Raw genomic sequence first — 16590 nt, forward strand, 5'->3', positions numbered from 1 at the left:
GCTCCTGCCACCACTGGGTTCTCTGGGCTCTGACCGCTCTCTACCACTGGCCTCACCCAGAGTGGGAAGCACGTTGAGAGAGTGAACTGCACTGCCTGTGGGGGGCAGAGGCTGGGTTAGAGGCACCCTGCTCTCCTTCAACGGGTCACACTAGCATCTACGTTCTAAAGCCAAAGAAGATGCTATAGGACAAACGCGCTTTGGCAGTTCATGGCATTGAAGGTAAAAGATCTGAACTCCTTTTGTGATTTGGAATTTGCTTTTTGCACTGGTAGGGGCTTTTAGATACTTTTGTCCCCTCTAGTAATGCATGCCCTTGTGCTATTACTGTCACTGCTGTAGACTTAGCTTACCTGTATCTTAAAGATTCCCACATACTACAAGCAAACAGAAGAGTTCGTGGGCATTTTTTTTTTAAAGATTATGTTCATTTATTTGACAGAGACACAGCGAGAGAGGGAACAGAAGTAGGGGGAGCGGGAGAGGGAGAAGCAGGCTTCCTGCTGAGCAGGGAGCCCAATGCGGGGCTCGATCCCAGGACCCTGGGGTCTTGACCTGAGCCAAAGTTAGAAGCTTAACAACTGAGCCACCCAGGTGTCCCTAATAGCACTTTATATTTAGACAGAAACCAGTTTGTTTCACATCATCATTTCTTTATTGCTAACATGAATTCAAAGCAGGTATGCAGTTGCCTTCATACTAGAGCAAATCAGGACATCAAGACACAGTTGCCATCATCAAATCTTAATCTTCGGAGAACAACATCTCCACGAGGTTGGCCTGAAGACACTCAGATTCCACCAGTTTTTGGGGCTGTAAGAGAAGAATGGTCTAATCTTAAGCCACAGCTACAAACATGGTATTAGGAGGACAAGTGGCGTTCTGCCGTGAGTGACACAAATCTTACAGCAGAGAAGCCATGCCATTCAGAAGCTATCAACTAGTTGTAACAGGTCTTCGGAAATAGTTAAGCTGTTTGCCTTAAGATGAATCACTTGTCTCTGCAGACTACAACGAGAGACAGCAAGTCCAGTGCCATTCCCTTCCCCTCAAGTTTTTAATTTAGGATGCCAGGGCCATGGCTAACCTAGAGGAGGTGCCCCTTCTTTTTGACCAGAATTCTGGGTTAAGTGGAAAGCAACTGCTGGTGTTGTAAGGAATGCTGAGCCGTGCTTCAAGAGTTTTAAAATGGACTGGCTTTCAGAAACCATGACAGAGACTGACTACCTAGATACGTGCGTTATTAACAGTTTGTTGGGGTTGGCCATAGGGATGGACAGCCAGGTGGTGTATTTTTCATGCACTCTGAACACCAATGTGCTACTTGGGATGAAAATGTCAAGATCTCTTCTAACGAGGGTGAGCTGAGACCCCAGCACAATGAAAGGAAAGACACTTACTGTTCCGTATTTAAGTAGTGTAGGCACTGCTGTCACTTTCAGATTTTTTCTGAAGTCGTTATTTGGATCTTTCCAACTATTTTGAAAAGAAGAGGTGATCAGGTTTCTCACAGGTTACTTAATATTTGATACATTCCTACATCTAGTCTGTTAGAACTCATTGCTTTTGTTGCAAACGTTTATCGAGCCTTGAGGACTGACTTTGTTTGCGACTCTGCACAGTTTTCCTTAAGAGCGTGAAAACAACATAAAATAAAGGTAAAGACAGTTAGGTTCTGGACTAAAACCAGGCCAGACGCATTGCATCACCTGCAATGGCTAAGTACTCAGAATTTGTCTTTAATCACTCCTAACAGCGGGACTTACCGACTACACCGAGAACCGAGACCTCTGTCCCGAGGCCCTGCACACCTGAGCTGCGCATGTCTAGTGCGCGTCTGGAACAGGGAATCGGCACTTACTAGGGTTTCTCTCCCACCTGGCAGTAGATGAACACACACCCCTCACTCATGTGCTTCAGCCCCTCTCGAACGACCGGTTCAGCTGGAAACGGAAAAGACCTAAGATAAGCCCCGACGCGCCGGGGCAGCCGGCACCGAGAGCCCGTCCGCTGCAGGGGGCGGCAGGCGGGTCCGGAGCCCGTTCCGGGCGAACACCGATCCCCTGCGCGAGTGAGCGCTCGGGGCCTGGCGCGGTGCGCGGGCTCCGGCGGGGACCCGGAGGCGCGCCGGGCCCCCTCGTCCGCCGCTTCCCTGCCCCCGCCGGGCCCGTGGCCGCCCGCGAGCCCGCCTCACCCTGCACGCAGTCGGGGCACCAGCTCTGCCCGCCCGCGTCCTTGGAGCCGGTGAAGTAGGCGAAGATGGTTTTGTCGCGGTGCCGCTCCACGGCCTGGCTGAACTCCTCGAAGCCGCGCACGCTCAGCTCCTCGCGGCCCGCCATCGCTCCGCCGGCCGGGATCTCGGGGGGCGCGGCCGCGGTCTCGGGGCGGGGCCCCGTGCGGGGCGGGGCGCGGCTGCTTCCGGCCGGGCTGGCGGCGGGGCGGGGCCCGGGGCTCCGCGGCGCTACGGGGGCCTCGGGCGGCCACACCGCGTCGGCGCCGCCCGTCCGCGCTCGCTTGTCCGCGCCGTCCGCGCCGGCCCTGCGCAGGCCGCCGAGCCTCTGCCGGAGCCGCCCCGGCCCCGGCCGCGGCCCCATGAGCGCCGGCCGCCCAGCCTGCCGCCGCGCAGCCCCGGGACCCCTGGCGGCTCGGGCGCCCTAACGGCTCCCAGGCCGCCCTGCGCCGTTGCCATGGCGACCGGGCGAGCGGCCGGAAGCGCGGCCTAGCGGGTCCCCCGCCCGCCTCCCGGTAGCCGCGCCGCGTCCCAGGCCAGGTGGGCTCGGGCCGGGGCTGGGGGGTTTCTGGGTAGCCGTGCCCGCAGCCGCGGACCCGGGGCCCGGGAGAGCCGGAGCCGGGGCCGTCCCCGCCGCCGTCCCCGTCACTCGCGCTCCTGCGGCGGCCGCGGGCGCTCCCGGGGGGCCGGGCGGGGGCCGAGCTGGAGTCGGGCCGCGGCGGCCGGAGCGCGAGTGCGTGCGTGCGTGTGCGCGGCGGCCGCGGTGGCGGGCGGGGAGGCGCGCGCAGGGCTGCAGCCATGAATGGGGCGGCCGACAGCTGCGTGGGGCCCAGCCGGCCGGGGCGCGGGCGCGGGTGGCCGTGGGGAAGGAGGTGCGCCGCGGGGACGCCCAGAGGCCGGGGAGCCGGGCGCCGGCCGCCCCCCGCGGCCTGGGAGACGCGCTGCGTGAGCGCCGACCGCCTGCGGGACTGGCGGCGGCCGCGGGGGAGGAGAGCCGAGGCCAGGGCCGCGGGCGCCAACGAGCGGGGGGCTGGCGGGACCCCTGGGGCTGCGGGCCCGGCCGAGGCGGCGGGGGACCCTGGGGCCGTGTGGGTGGACGGGGCCGTGGGGGAGCCGCAGGTGGTGGGGCCCGTCGGGTCAGTGTGGGTGACCGGCGCCGGGCGGGAGGAGGAGGGCGTGCTTGACTACAGCCCCCGGGGCTGTGAGCGGAAAGGCCGCCCGGGCTCCGCGGGGCACGAGAGCATCCTGGAGCTGTGGCTGAAGGTGCGCGCCATGAGGGCAGCCTCGGGCCGCGGGGAGGGAAGCAGGGTGGAGCTCCACCCGGTGTCTGCGGGGGAGGGTCCCGTGGAAAGGGGTGTCCCTGGCCGGGCTTCCTGGGTGGAAACAAGCCCGGCTGGCCTCACAGGGCCCTGGGTGGAAGGGCAGGCCAGGGCAGCCCCCGGGGCCCCGGGAGGATCTGCAGCTGTGGGGCTAGGGGCAGTTTGTGCGATGGCCTCGGGCTCGTGTGGGCAGGGACAGGCCATGGGCCTGCTTCCCCGGGGTGTGCCTGCAGCCCTGGGGACAAGTTCCGGGATTATCCCATACCTGCTGAGGAGAGGACAGGCTTTGGGGGTGCCTGGAGCCATGGGGTGGCCTGAGGCTGTGCAGAGAGTGGTGGACTGTGGGGCTGCTCCGGATCTGTGGGACGGGGGGCAGCGGGCGCAGGTGCCGGGGGCACTGGCCCGAGAAGCGGTCTGTGGGGACACCCCGGGCCTGTGGGGAAGGGGACAGGCTGCGAGGATGCCTGATGCTATGGGGGCACACAGAGGCATGGAGGAGGAAGCAGCCTCTGTGGGTGCCTTGGGCACGTGGCAGAGGAGGCAGGCCGTGGAGGGGATGGGCTCTGGGGGTGTTCCTGGCATATGGGGTGTTGGACAGCCTGTTGGGGTGCCTTGTGCTATGGAAGAGGAAGCCAGATGTGAGGGTGACCCAGGATTCAGGGAGAGGGGACAGGGCGTGTGGGTAGAGACCGGGTCTGGAGGTGACCCGGGGCCGTGGGCAGCTGCACAGACCGTAGAGGTCAGTGGCCGTGATGAGCAGGAGGTAGGCCCTGGGGGTGCTCCAGGCCTGTGGGGTATAGGGCCGGGAATGGGGGTACCTCCGACTCTGGGGAAGGAGACAGGCTTTGGGAATGTACCGGGTCTCTGGGGGACCGAGCAGCCTGTGGGGGTGTCGCAGGCTGTGGTGGTACCACCAGGAATCCTGGGAGAACAGGAGAGCTATGGAGGTGTCCCTGGCCTGTGGGAGAGGCAGCAGGCTCTGGGGGTGCCTCTGGCTGACGCAGTGCCTGGGATCGATGGGGAGGATACAGGGTCCAGGAACGTCGTGAGCCTGTGGGAGAGGCCGGCTGTGGGGGAGCAAGAGGCGCTGGTGCCTATAGCTTCAGGGGTTCCTGGGCCCGCGGATCAGGAGGCCGGCTGTGGCGACGACCCCTGTCTGTGCAGAAGGAGACAGGCTGTGGGGTGGCCTGACCTGCAGGGGATGCCTGAGGCTGCAGTTTTGCCCAAGCACAGGTGTGCCCCGGCAGGGGTGCCCCCAGCGGTGGGTATGCCTGGGCCTGGAAGGGGGCCTGCCAGGGTGCCTGCCGCGGTGTGGGTGTCTGGCCCTGCGTGGCAGGAAGGCAGCTCTGGAGAGGTCTTGAACCTGAGGGAGAGGGTTCAGAGCCCTGCAGCACCGGTGGCAGCAGGGGTCCCTGCAGCTCCTGAGGAACTGTGGTCTGTGCGGGAGGACGCTGGCTCTGCGGGTTTCCCCGGGTCGTGGGGAAGGAGACAGGATGTTGGGGTTCCTGAAGCACCTGGGCTCAGGGAGGAGACAGGCCCCAGGGGTGTCCCGAGATTTTGGGGAAGGAGACCGAGTGCCAGGGTGCCTGGGACTGCCGAGGTGCCCACAGCTGCCAGGGTGTCTGGTCCTCTGGGGATGGAGACCGGCTTGCCAGGAAGGAGGCAGACTGCAGAGGTGTCCACAGCTGGTGGGGCGCCCGTGGCCCCCAGCACACCCAGGCCTGTCCTGGAGGAGTCCACTGCCAGAAGTGTTGCAGGCCTGTGGGGGGAGAGGGAGACAGCAGGAGGACCTGCGGACGCCTGGGCTCCCACAAGGATGCGGGTGCCCAGCACCGCCAGGATGCCCGTGCCCACGGGGGAAAGTCTGGGGCCTGGTGGCCCCTCAGGCTTGTTGGGAGGGAAACGGGCTGCTGAGATGCCCACGGCTGCTGGCCCTTCCGTGGCTGTGGGCGCCTATGGGCCGATGATGGCTGATTCCTGCTCTGGGGACTTCTCAGGTATGTGGGGACAGAGACTGGTGACGGACACGCCCACTGCTGCCAGGGCTGCAGGAGCTGCCGGTGGGGCGACTGGCTCCGATGGGGTCTTGGGCCCGTGGAGGAGGAGACCCAGCGGACCAGCCACTGAGGCTGTGCGGGTGCCTGTGTCTTTAGGGATGCTCGCAGCTATAGGGGTTCCTGTGACGGGACGCGCGCCTGCCGCGGTGTGGGTGACAGGGTGTACGGGAGAAGAAACCGCTGCGGCTGCCTCGGGCCTCCCGGCGCCGAGGAGACAGTCCATGGAGGGAGCTTCGGGGGAGGAGGTAGGAGGCAGAAATGTGGAGCTGGCCCCAGGGAGCCAGGCGGCGGGGGTGTCTCGCACCCATGGCTGTGGGACCAGGTTGTGGAGCTGCCCGAGGCCTGGCGGGGGAGAGGCCGACCACGAGAGCATGTGCTTCGCATCTGGGACTAGAACTGCCGTGGGGGTGCCTGACGCGGTGGGGGCGCCCCTAGTTTCAAGGCCGGAAACAGGCATCAGCCGTTTCAGGGTTCCCCCGCAGCAGGGTGGGGGGGCCAGGCCAGAGGAGCATCTGGAGCCAGGGGGAGGGGGAGCCCTCTGGGAGAGCACCTTGTGGGGGAGGGCCGGTTGAGGGGGCCTTCCAGTAGCACGTTAGGGAGCAAGTGGGGGGGGTCCTGGGCTCTGCGGGAGGGGACAGGTGGGGGGAGGTCTGGCCTGGGATATGGACTGAGACACAGCTTGTCGGGGTGTCTCAGGATTGGAGCGAGAGGCTTCGTAGAGATGTCCTAGGGGATGTTGGGTGACATACCGGGAGGTTTCCTGGAGTGGCAGAGAGGGAACAGGTTGCAAAGAGAGGGGTGTCCCGGGCATTTGTACAGGGGGTCAGCGTGGGGGTGGGTGTCCCTGGACTTTGTGTTTGTGTATGTGCGTGTGTGGCGTCACTCAGTATCACCTAGTGTTTCCTGGCGGAGAGTGGGAAGGGGCCAACCTCGTCAGACTTGCGGACAGGCTCATCCGCCTCTGCGGGCCACGTGACTCTGTGGCTACAGCCCCTGGACTGTGGTGGGGTCAGCCAGCAGCGGGGTCGCTCGCTCACCTGCCCCTCCCATCTCGACAGCTCTAGGAATCGGGGGTCTCGAACAGCTGCCTTGATGTTCCTGCCGATGTGTCTCTTTGGAAGCAAATCCTGTCTGTGAACCTTGGGTTTACTCAAAAGCTGAAATTAGGGGTTTTTTCTTAAGACCTGGATTTCCCTACTGATTTACCATAGGGTTCTTTGACAGAACAAATACCCCAGTACATTGAAAACTAGTCAGTTTGTGGAAAATCAGCTTAATTCAACACGTGTTGAGTTCACGTGTCTGTCACGCTCCAAGCACAGTGTTGTGGGAAATACCAGAGAAGAGCAGGACAGGTCCTTCCCCTCCGGGAGCCTTGTCTAGCCGGGAAGATGGGACTGACCCTGCGGCGTAGGTAAATAACAGCGTGAGGCGAGAGGGTGATGAGCTCGTGCTGAGCGCAGGGGTGCCGTGGTGTCTGGGGGTGGGGGGCCCAGCCCACGCCAGCTCCCAGACTGCCTTCCTGTCTCTGCCCGCTGTGGGCAAGGGGTTCCAGCTCACTCCGCAGACCCCCAGCAGGCCTTCTCCGAGTCCTGCACAGTCCCGGGAGCTGCCTGGGCGTGCGGAGCTGGCGCTGTCTTACTAGCACTCCGGGCTCGTGTGCACGCGGACCGTGTGTCGGTGAGACGCCGTGCGGGAGGGTGCTTGCCCGCTGAGCTGCAGCTCCGGTCTTCTGGGTGACCCTTGAGATCTGACACCTGGAGCGGCTCAGCATTGAGTCGTTAGAACACTGTGCCCATATTCTCTCAGAGAGGAGGATTCCCAAAGGGAACATGCTTTGGTGCCAGTCCTGGAGCCCTCGCTGCCACTCGTGAGGCCGCTGTGGGCGTCTCCGGAATGTCGTTGCACGGGCTCGGTGCCGCGTTGGCCTCCTCGTGCTGCGGCTCTGAAGCAGCTTTCTCTCGTTGTAGGTGATGACCTGGGGAGAGCAGGGCCGGCCGGCGGTTGGGCTCTCTGCAGCGCCCCGAGCGCTCTGACCGGATGGGCCCGGGCAGGCCAGCCGCTGCCGGGGCTCACCTGGCAGCCTGCGTCCAGCTACATGGGAGCAGCGACCCCAGGACCCTCCAGGCCCAGGTAGTTCTCTTGCCTTGTGGTCTTCAGATTTCTGTCGTGAAACATTTTGAACAAAAGTGGGAAGAAATGGGCAGTGAACACCATTTAAGCCACCTTCAAGATTCAGTGGTGGTGTTTTCTCTTGGGTGCTTGCAGACCCGCTCCTGAGGCGGCTGCAGGAGTCACGGCGCTTCCTTTCTAGATGTTCTGGAATACTCAGGTGTTTTAGGATAGGCCTAAAAGTGAGCTCTCTTGCCTAACCAATATCGCACCTAACAAAGTGGACCCAAAACCATTCCCTGATACAATCTAATAGCCCATTTTCCCTCCGCTTCACCCAGTTGTCCCCAAAAAGGGTTTTCCCCCAACACTGAATGTATGAAAATCTTCCCACAACAACGCTGGATTCTGCAGCGAACGCCCAAGTTGCGGGATGATTGCGTTGTGCTTGTCTCATCGCGCGTCTGCCCTCCAGAGTCCGTCCGTCAGCCCATCTTGCCCCAGTACACGTGGGCGTCCGGTGCAGACACAGGCACCCGGCATGCCTTGGTATGCACATTACATGCTAGAATTTGTTCTTGGAGCTCGTTCTGAGAATTTCAGCTTTTTCTTCTGACACAAACTTCACATCTGAAATGAATACACCAGAATGTACGCGTGTTGTCACATTTACTGAGTTTTGACGAACGCATAAGAAGTGTTGCATGTTCCTCCGTCAGGCAGGGTCTTTGCCGTTTCCCCAGAGAGGTCTCCCCCGCCCCTTCCTGCCCTCCCGTGGCCACTAGCATTGGGATTCTTTGCACCGTAGATGGGTTCTGCCTGTTCCAGGCCTTCCTGTGAATGGAATACTGTGCCACGGGATCTCGTGTGTCAGGCTGCTTTGGGCGTGACGTCTGGAGCTCTGCCAGCGCGGCTGCTCTGGACCACCGAGCGGTGTCCCCGGTAGGAGCTCCGGCTATTTGTTCTCTGGCTGCTGGTTTGGGTTCCTGCAGATGCAGCCACTGGGGGCTTCCTGGTACATCTCTGTTTGTAAAGGTGTTTTCACATCTCAGGTGCATACCGGCGAGTGAAGTCGCTGGGACGTGGGATGGCATGTGTTCCTGGTACATCTCTGTTTGTAAAGGTGTTTTCACATCTCAGGCGCATACCGGCGAGTGAAGTTGCCGGGACGTGGGACGGCATGTGTTTAGTTTAAGAAACCAGCAGACCTTCTTCCTGGGGCTGTGCCATCACCCGTCCCTACTGACAATGACCGAGTGCCCCAGTTGCTCCGTGTCTTTGCCAGCCTGGGTTGGTTTTTTAAATTAGGGCCCTTCTGCTGGGTGTGAAGGAATGTCTCGTTGTAGTTTACCAAGAAAATTGAGGAAGAATATTGATGTAGTTTGAGACTGACAAGATACAGCAGTGGTATGCGGAATTCCTGGGTACGCTTCTTGCAGACTCCCCAAGTGTCAGCCCTCCAAGTACATTTCCCCTTCGTCTCCCCTGTGTCTCTGTCTTTCTGTACACACATGCGCTTACACGTATATGCACTCGTGTGCTCACACGGACATAGGCATCCACAGGCACACACATGTGCTTACATGTACATGCACACATGTGCACACGTGTGCTCATGTACACACGCACCCATGGGCACACATGTGCTCTCACGTACACACGCACCACACACATGTGCACTCATGTACACATGCACACATGTGCACACATGCGTTCACACATACGCACCTATGCACACACGTGCGCTCACACGTACACACAAGCTATGCACACGTGAGCACTCACATACGCACCCCAGTGCACACATGCACTCACACATACAATGCACCCATGTGAAGACGTGCTAACACATACACACACGTGCAAGCATGCAGTCACGTACACACGCACCCATGGGACACGTGCTCACACATACACACACACCCATGCACACACGAGCTTGGGCTCTTCCCCACCCCCCAAGGCATTCTGGTTATTTTTACTTTTGCAGGTTAGACGTTGTCCAGACAAGGCTGTACCTCTCACGGGATGTCCGTCAGTCCGCGCCCTTTAGACGATGACCCTTTGTTTCTTCTCTCAGAATCTCCAGGGAGGCCTTAAAGTTGTGTCCGAAATACTTTCCTGAAGTCTGACCACAGCGGGTTCATTTTAAATGGACCCTTCGTCATGTGACGCAAAAACACCCTTTATTACAAGGCTCGGGAGGCCGTCCACGGGGCAAAGGGCTTGCAGTGGAGGCAGGGACTTGGGCTGCTGACCAGCCATTGGGCCCGCAGTCATAAACTCGCTCCTTGTCCTTGACTTGTAATCCCGGAACGGGTACTCCATCCTAAAGAAATTCTTTAAAATGAGAAAAAAAGGGGGGTCTGGGGGGCTCAGTGGGTTAAGCCTCTACCTTCGGCTCAGGTCATGATCTCAGGGTCCTGGGATCCAGCCCCGCTTCCTCCAGTCTCTCTATGTCTGCCTCTCTGCCTGCTTGTGATCTTTGTCAAGTAATTAAAACAAAACAAAACTTAAAAAAAAATGAGAAAACAGCTGAATGCGTGGAGATATTATTTTAAGTCCTATTTCTGTTAGTGGAAACCTGGAACTATCTAAGTGCTTAAGAAGGTTGAGGGCCATTTGTGGGATTTTGGAAAAAGCCGCCATGAAAAATGACAATGTTAGCCTTTGGAAACACGCCTCTGCTTCTTAAGGGAAAAACCAAACAAAACTTATACCTATTATAGTTAAAAGGACAAAGCTTGAGGTCTGCGTGGGAAGGGGTATGTGGACCTGGGGGTGCGGGATGCCCTCGGGTGCGGGGTCAAGGTCATGGTGGAGCCAGCATCATCTGATGGCAGCTCCTGTGTGGCGGGGTGTCCGGGGGCTGTGTCTGCAGAGCTCATGCCACCTGCGTTGTCTCTGCCAGAGCCTGACCTTTTGAGACCATATGGGGTTGGTAATGGGGGGTGAGGGGCAGGGGTCCCCACGGGCCACTGTGTGAAGCTCTGCAGGTTGCCTTTCGGAGGAGCAGCCCGTGTGCTGCTGGGAGGGGCAGGGTGGGACCGTGGCCTGGGGACGTGAGCAGGGACCGCAGGCATGTGATGAGGTCAGGGGTGTCCAAGAGTGGCTGCCCCGGTCCCCACAGGAGAGTGCGTCTTAGCACTAAGGGTCGTGCAGGGAAGTTGGAAATGGGGCCTCAGACGCACAGCATGTGGGACGCACTTTGCTCATGGGCTCTTGCACTCGTCTGTTTTGTTTAAAGAACCAGCTGCAGTTCAGCAGGAGCATGCCCGAGCACGCCGGTACCCTGGCCGTGCGCTACTCCTGCCCGCACGCCATCCGGATCGAGAAGCTGAAGCACTCGTACCGCGAGTCTTACGGCCGTGAGGATGCGGGCTGGCATGGCGGTGGCCACGGGAGCGGCTCGGCCTCGTTCTCCGTCATCTCGGAGGAGCGGCTCAGCTACGCCGTGCACCTGGCCAAGAGGGACGTGAAGCGCAGGCAGCTGGAGGAGCGTGTCGGGCGGTGCCGGCTCGGCGGGGAGCCCCGGCTCTCTCGTCCGCACAAGGTCCCCGAGCCCAGCGTGCAGAGGAAGGAACCGGGGAGCCGGGACATGTGTCCTTGCGGCCACCAGCCGTCCACGGTGGGAACGTCCTGCGCGGGTGCCAAGGTGTATCTGTACACACCTCGTCCGGCCCAGGCCCACCTGGCTGTGCCCCACTCGCCCCCCACCCGTGACCCAGGCCTGGAGCCCCGCCCCAAGCTCGGCAGCCATCAGCAGCTGCTGGACGTGCAGCGGCTCCGGAGGGAGCTGAGCGCTTGCATCCACAAGATGGAAGAGGTCACGAAGAAAGGTGAGAGCAGCCAGACTCTGCGGGTGCGGGACGGCCCAGCACGCTCGTCCGGGTTAGTCCACCCCCTCCCTGCGGCGAGCAGGGCCCACAGGGCAGGTGGCCCAAGGGTCTGACCGGAGTCTGTCCTCCTGGGAGTTGGCCTTGCCCTGGCCCCCGTCAGGCAGAGGTGCCCGACACCGCCCTGTTCTGCAGGCTGCCACATCGGCTGGTGACGCCTCGCCGTCGGGCACCTGCTGTCAACCTCGGGTCCGATGGCTCCCGAACGCAGACCCTCCTGCCGTGTTCTGCTCTGGAGAATGATCTTTAGCTTGTCCAGAAAGGAGCATCGTGTGTGCATGCTTCGATAAAGCCGTTTGCACGGTGGCAGCGTTTGGATGGACCTGGGACGGGGACCAAGGGCATGGGGGGGCATCTGACCTCCAAGCACAAGGGCGGTGCGTGGTTCTCAACACCGTTCCCCACAGTTGCTCAGTGCGCTCTGCCCTGTGTTTCCCCATCTCCTGGTGGCGGGTTTGGGTTAGGCTGGTGGTTCGGAGAGAGGAGCCCAGCTTCCCAGCTGCAAGGAGCGGGGGGCTGAGCAGCCCTGGGGACCACGACTAGGACCCCCCAGGTCTGTGGGGACCCTCTGCAGACACATGCAGGTGCCACGGGGAGTTTATGCTGCCTTCCCGAGATAGATGTGGCCCAACAGCACGACCGCAGAACGCAGGCGAGGGTATGGCGGCACGGGGCAGACTGGACTTGTGTCTGCGCTTCCGAGCGGCCGGCTGAGGGGACGAGGGGGTTGCTGCAGAGTTCACAAGGTCTGAAACAGCACGGCTGGCTGAGAAAGAGCTTTGTCCCCTGTCTTCCTGGTGAGTGTGTCGTGCAATGTCATGGTGGTGGCAGGAGTGTCGCGGCTTGTGTCTAATGCCGTTCCTTGTTGTGGGCCGCCGGGTCACCCCGTGGCCTCCTGTGCTGGAAGCTGTGCTGTCCGGGGACGGAGCCACGGGGACCCCCACTCTGACGATGTGGCCTGACCCGGGACCTTTCCAGAGAGCTCCTCAAACTCTCTGGGGCAGGACCGGCTTGGGTGATTTCTCGTTTATTTTGTCTTTCAAGACTTTATTTTAGAGAGAGTGCGTGTGCACATGTGAGGGCAGAGAAGGGGCAGAGGGAGAGAGAGTGGCAAGCAGACTCCTGGCTGAGCACGGGGCTCGGTCCTGGGACTGTGAGGAGCTTGACTGTAGCCAGAATCAGGAATCGGAGGCGAAACCAGCCCATCCGCCCAGGCACCCCCCCGTTTGTTTATTTTTTAGTTTAAAATTTCAGTTTGTCCCAAACCCATACGTTCTGAACTGTAGCGGGAAGTGTCACCACAGTGGCAAGTAGCTGTAAAAACCCGTCGTGCACACTGTACATTTCTGCGCTTAGTTTTCGTGGGCTGGGCACAGTTTGCCGCGGCCCCTCTGCGGACCACCCTCCGGGGACCCTGACGTGCCCAGGGGTGCTCCCCGGGGGTGGCTCCGTGGACCGGCTGTCTGAGAACTGCCTGCAAGGCGGCAGCTCGGAGTCCCGTCAGAGCCAGCATCCGTGACATTTGTGCATATGTGCGGCGCCCGCATCTCTCCACGGTGCATGGCTGACGTGAGACGCAGGTCTGGCTTGTCGCTCCATGACCCGGTGTCTGTACCCACAACTCCTGATCTCAGTGTGTTGCTTTTTTGATGAAAAAGATTATTTCATCATTTGGCTTCTTTCTTTTTTTTTTTTTCTTTCTTTTTTACCCCCATAATTTGGCTTCTTAATGAATAAATGTTAAATATTTGTAATTATAAAATACACTTGCACTAATAAAACACGGCTTTTCCTGACTTGTATCCTGGAATTTTGCATCAGACCCTTTTCGGGATAAATGTATTGGAAAACCACTGCCTCGGCGACGGGAGCCTGCGCAGCTGAGTCCCCCAGAAATGGCTTCTCCCAGTGCGTGTTCTGTGAACCACGTGTGAGGGTCTCCCTGACAGACACGCAGGGCTTCGGACATTTGAGCAATCTTAATGCGTTAGGAAAGGATTTCTCTGTCGGACTCAGAATAAGAAAGTATCAGAGAAATCTTGCTGAACAGTAAATAGGGCAGTAAAGGGTTTCTGAAAAAAATAGAAAGCATCACTGGTTTGGGCTCAGTAGAAAGAACTTCAGAGTGGTGGGCGGCGCTTGGCAGTGGCCGAGGCTGTCCCCTGGGGGTCTGGTTCCCGGACCAGAGCGGCGGGAGCTCAGCTGGAGGTCCTTGCATCTTCCCACCGAGTCCACTCTGGCCCGTTCCTTCCTCCCTTCTTGGCTGGTGGAGAATTTGTGGTGGGGGCCCCATTTTTTTTTTTTTTTTTTTAAATAGAACTAGAGCTCTTCAACTTCATGATGTCTCGGAATAATGGACATTTTCGTGCATTTCCATATGTAGCGTGTAATCCACTTTTGGGGAAACGCTGTTTTCAGACAGGTTGCAAGTGGCTTTGGACCCTGATGAGGAGCGGCGCGCCCGCGTCAGGAGGCAGGAACAGGCCGTGAGCTCGGCCCGGATGCTGTATGTCCTGCAGCAGCAGGTATGGGGAGCGGGGGAGCGGCCACTGGCGTGGGGGGCCCCGTCGCAGTGGCACAAGCACAGTGTCCCGTGTGACTTCTGCTGCACTGTGGACACTCAGTTTCCTGAATGTGTGGCCCTGCGGTCCCTCTTCTGTCGTCTGCCGTCACGTGCATCTGTGTACGGCAGGTATGGGGTGACATCCTTCAAGGTGGTTTTTGGTTTCATGGGGTCATAGGTTCTTGCGAACCTGTGTGAGTCCTCCGGAAAGTGGTGCTGGTACAGCACCTGTTTCTGGGCAGAGTCTGGTGGACAGTGGCTTGGGGACCCTGAAGCCCCCAGGCCCGGCTGGCTCCCAGGGTTAGAGGGACGGGGCCTCGTCACTTGCACACTTGCCTCCTGTCCGTGTGGGGCCGGACACCGAGTACTGTGGGTCACGTGGCTATCTCCTCTCCTGGCGACGGCGGAGGCGTGCTGAGGGTCTTGTTTCTTGGCTCGTGAACAGACACTCACGTTGCTTATGTTGCAATGCTTCTACAAGTCTGTGCTGACTGTGGTGCCTTCCTCACGAACTCACTTTTGACTCCTTTCCTGTCACTTAAATCACATGTTGGCTTTATTGCTTGAACCGAAAGCCAAATGTTTTCATTTGAAGGGAATTACCTGAGTTAGACTTTATTCCGTATTGTCCTGGGCTTGTCCACATGTCTGCCCCTGCAGTCGTTCCAGAACACGCACCTGACCCTGTCAGGGCTCTCTGGACACAGTACAGCCCACGCCCCAGCGTGGCCTCCCCCCTTCCCAGCGCTGCCTTTACTTTTACTTTACTTTACCTTTACTTTTACCTTTACTCCCTCCTGGGATGTTCCCGTGACACTGGGACCAAGGATGGGAGGGGAACACCGTGCTCCGTTCACTGTCTCGAACTGGAAGCCGGGGACTGTGTTTCGGGTCACGAGTGGAGGGCCTTGTCTCATTCCAAGTGACTTGAATTAAATAGTGGTTATATTTGAGCAAGACAGGTCTGCGGACGGGTCTGAGGCCTTCACTTTCCCCCTTTACGGAACAGGTGAAGGAGATCCAGGAAGAGTTGGATAAATTGAGCCCACGTGAGACCAGACACACGAAGAAGGTGCTGGCGCAGTTCTGCCACCATGAGTACTGCTTGTCGATAAGTTGCATTTCCAGCGTACGGGGGGGACTGTGTGCGTGGCTTCTCCACAGTAATGGGTGCGCGGCTCTTACAGAAATGTGTCTAGGGGGACACGAGCCACGTACATATCCTGCATTTGGGGTGGCCCTCCAGGGCGCAGACTCTGAAAATAGATTCTATTGCTGTTGGTGTCAGAGTAGGGGGTGCTGGGGCACTCGGTTGGGGGAGCTCCTGCTTTCCACTGGGGTCATGGTCCCAGGGTCCTGGGATCGAGTCCCACATCGGGCTCCCTGCTCAGCAGGGAGTCTGCCTCTCCCTCTGCCCCTCCCCCAGCTTAGGCTCCCTCTCTCCGTGTCTGTCAAATAAATAATAAAAATCTTAAAAAAAAAAAAAAGAAACGATAGGAAGGTAAAAGCTCTTTGTCGGAGAAAACCTCTCAACTTCGTGATCGCCTTACCGTGAAACAGTGTCAGGGTATGAGGTTGTCTGTAAAGAAGCAAGGCCACAAGAGCTGGTGCGGGTGGGACCGCCATGGAGAAGTTGTGAGGCCTCACCTGCTCCCCCCTGTCCTTCCTCACCAGTCATGGGCCATGTCGCGGCTGGCGGCTGCCCACCGAGGAGCCATCCGGGCCTTACAGGTGTTGGTGACGCAGCTTACAGACCGCGGGGAGCACCCGGTCCCTGCGCGCTGCCGGGAGCTGGGTGGCCTCATCCGCCAGCTCTCTCTCTGCTCCGCCAAGCTGCACGCCGACCCCTCCGTCCCTGACGTGGTTGCGGACATCCTGCGACAGATTGAGGTACAGAGTGGGCTCCGGGTTTTGCTCAGAGTGCTGTGTCTGAACAGGAAGGCCACGCGTGCTGTGGCCTGGATTGGCTGGGATTGAAGGGAAGACAGGATGAAGCTGCCACCTGGGGAACTCCAGCTTCGCAGAGGACACAGGGTGTCCCTTGTTTTCATGTCATCACTTTCGGAGTCGGGTCTGTAACGTTGTAACTCACTCGTTTGAGAACGGGCGGCTTGGGTGTAGCACCCACGTCGGCTCTTACCCAGGTCCGCTGACTCAGCAGAACATTCCGTCCCCTGACAGTGCCGCTCGAGAGAGAGCCTGTTAGCACAGAAAAGGAGAGCAGTAAAGCACTCTCGTTTAGTGCTTGCATGGGAGTGCCAGAGTGTGGTCCCGGCGGGCTTCTGGGAAGAAGAGGTGCTTGAAGTCCTGAGGGAGCATAGCCTCCAGTCTGGTGTGATGGCTGGAGATGTCTGGCCGTCCCCCGGCAGGTACTAGTCAGGACAGAGCCAGCAAGAACAGGGTGCCCTCATCT

The 16590-nt window shown here is 59.5% G+C and overlaps 3 protein-coding genes across 3 annotated transcripts in view; 1 reads left to right on the plus strand and 2 right to left on the minus strand.

Annotated features, from left to right (window-relative positions):
- Positions 1 to 632: 632 nt before the first annotated feature.
- Positions 633 to 2609, minus strand: TXNDC17 (thioredoxin domain containing 17). The gene is made up of 4 exons (XM_032839819.1): positions 2195 to 2609; positions 1862 to 1943; positions 1401 to 1476; positions 633 to 813 (listed from the first exon to the last, which is right to left on the minus strand). The coding sequence occupies exons 1-4, from the start codon at positions 2592 to 2594 to the stop codon at positions 745 to 747; spliced, it is 627 nt and encodes a 208-aa protein (XP_032695710.1). The 5' UTR covers positions 2595 to 2609; the 3' UTR covers positions 633 to 744.
- The window catches only part of KIAA0753 (KIAA0753 ortholog), a 41223-nt gene continuing 27234 nt past the window's right edge, over positions 2602 to 16590 (plus strand). The window contains exons 1-6 of the mRNA XM_032839817.1: positions 2602 to 2770; positions 7577 to 7739; positions 10966 to 11557; positions 14033 to 14139; positions 15187 to 15249; positions 15852 to 16067. Coding sequence (XP_032695708.1) covers positions 7647 to 7739; positions 10966 to 11557; positions 14033 to 14139; positions 15187 to 15249; positions 15852 to 16067 — 1071 coding nt within the window. The 5' untranslated portion in view covers positions 2602 to 2770; positions 7577 to 7646. The remainder of the gene's footprint in view (positions 2771 to 7576; positions 7740 to 10965; positions 11558 to 14032; positions 14140 to 15186; positions 15250 to 15851; positions 16068 to 16590) is intronic.
- LOC116856436 (uncharacterized protein Rv2082-like) lies at positions 4927 to 5829 on the minus strand. Its single transcript, XM_032839818.1, is given in 1 exon segment — positions 4927 to 5829. A coding segment is annotated over 1 exon segment (903 nt).

The sequence above is a fragment of the Lontra canadensis genome, unplaced genomic scaffold, assembly GCF_010015895.1.
Source record: "Lontra canadensis isolate GAN:19392208 unplaced genomic scaffold, GSC_riverotter_1.0 scaffold110, whole genome shotgun sequence".
Lineage (NCBI taxonomy): Eukaryota > Metazoa > Chordata > Mammalia > Carnivora > Mustelidae > Lontra > Lontra canadensis.

What these genes read in the sequence shown, in the direction of transcription:
- TXNDC17 (XM_032839819.1), bottom strand. Translation starts at nt 2,594, where the DNA reads ATGGGGCCGCGGCCGGGGCCGGGGCGGCTCCGGCAGAGGCTCGGCGGC. An exon ending in GTGCCCCGACTGCGTGCAGG is followed by an intron (nt 1,944 to 2,194) that starts GTGAGGCGGGCT and finishes TTCCGTTTCCAG; the next exon opens with CTGAACCGGTCGTTCGAGAG. An exon ending in CAGGTGGGAGAGAAACCCTA is followed by an intron (nt 1,477 to 1,861) that starts GTAAGTGCCGAT and finishes TTTTCAAAATAG; the next exon opens with TTGGAAAGATCCAAATAACG.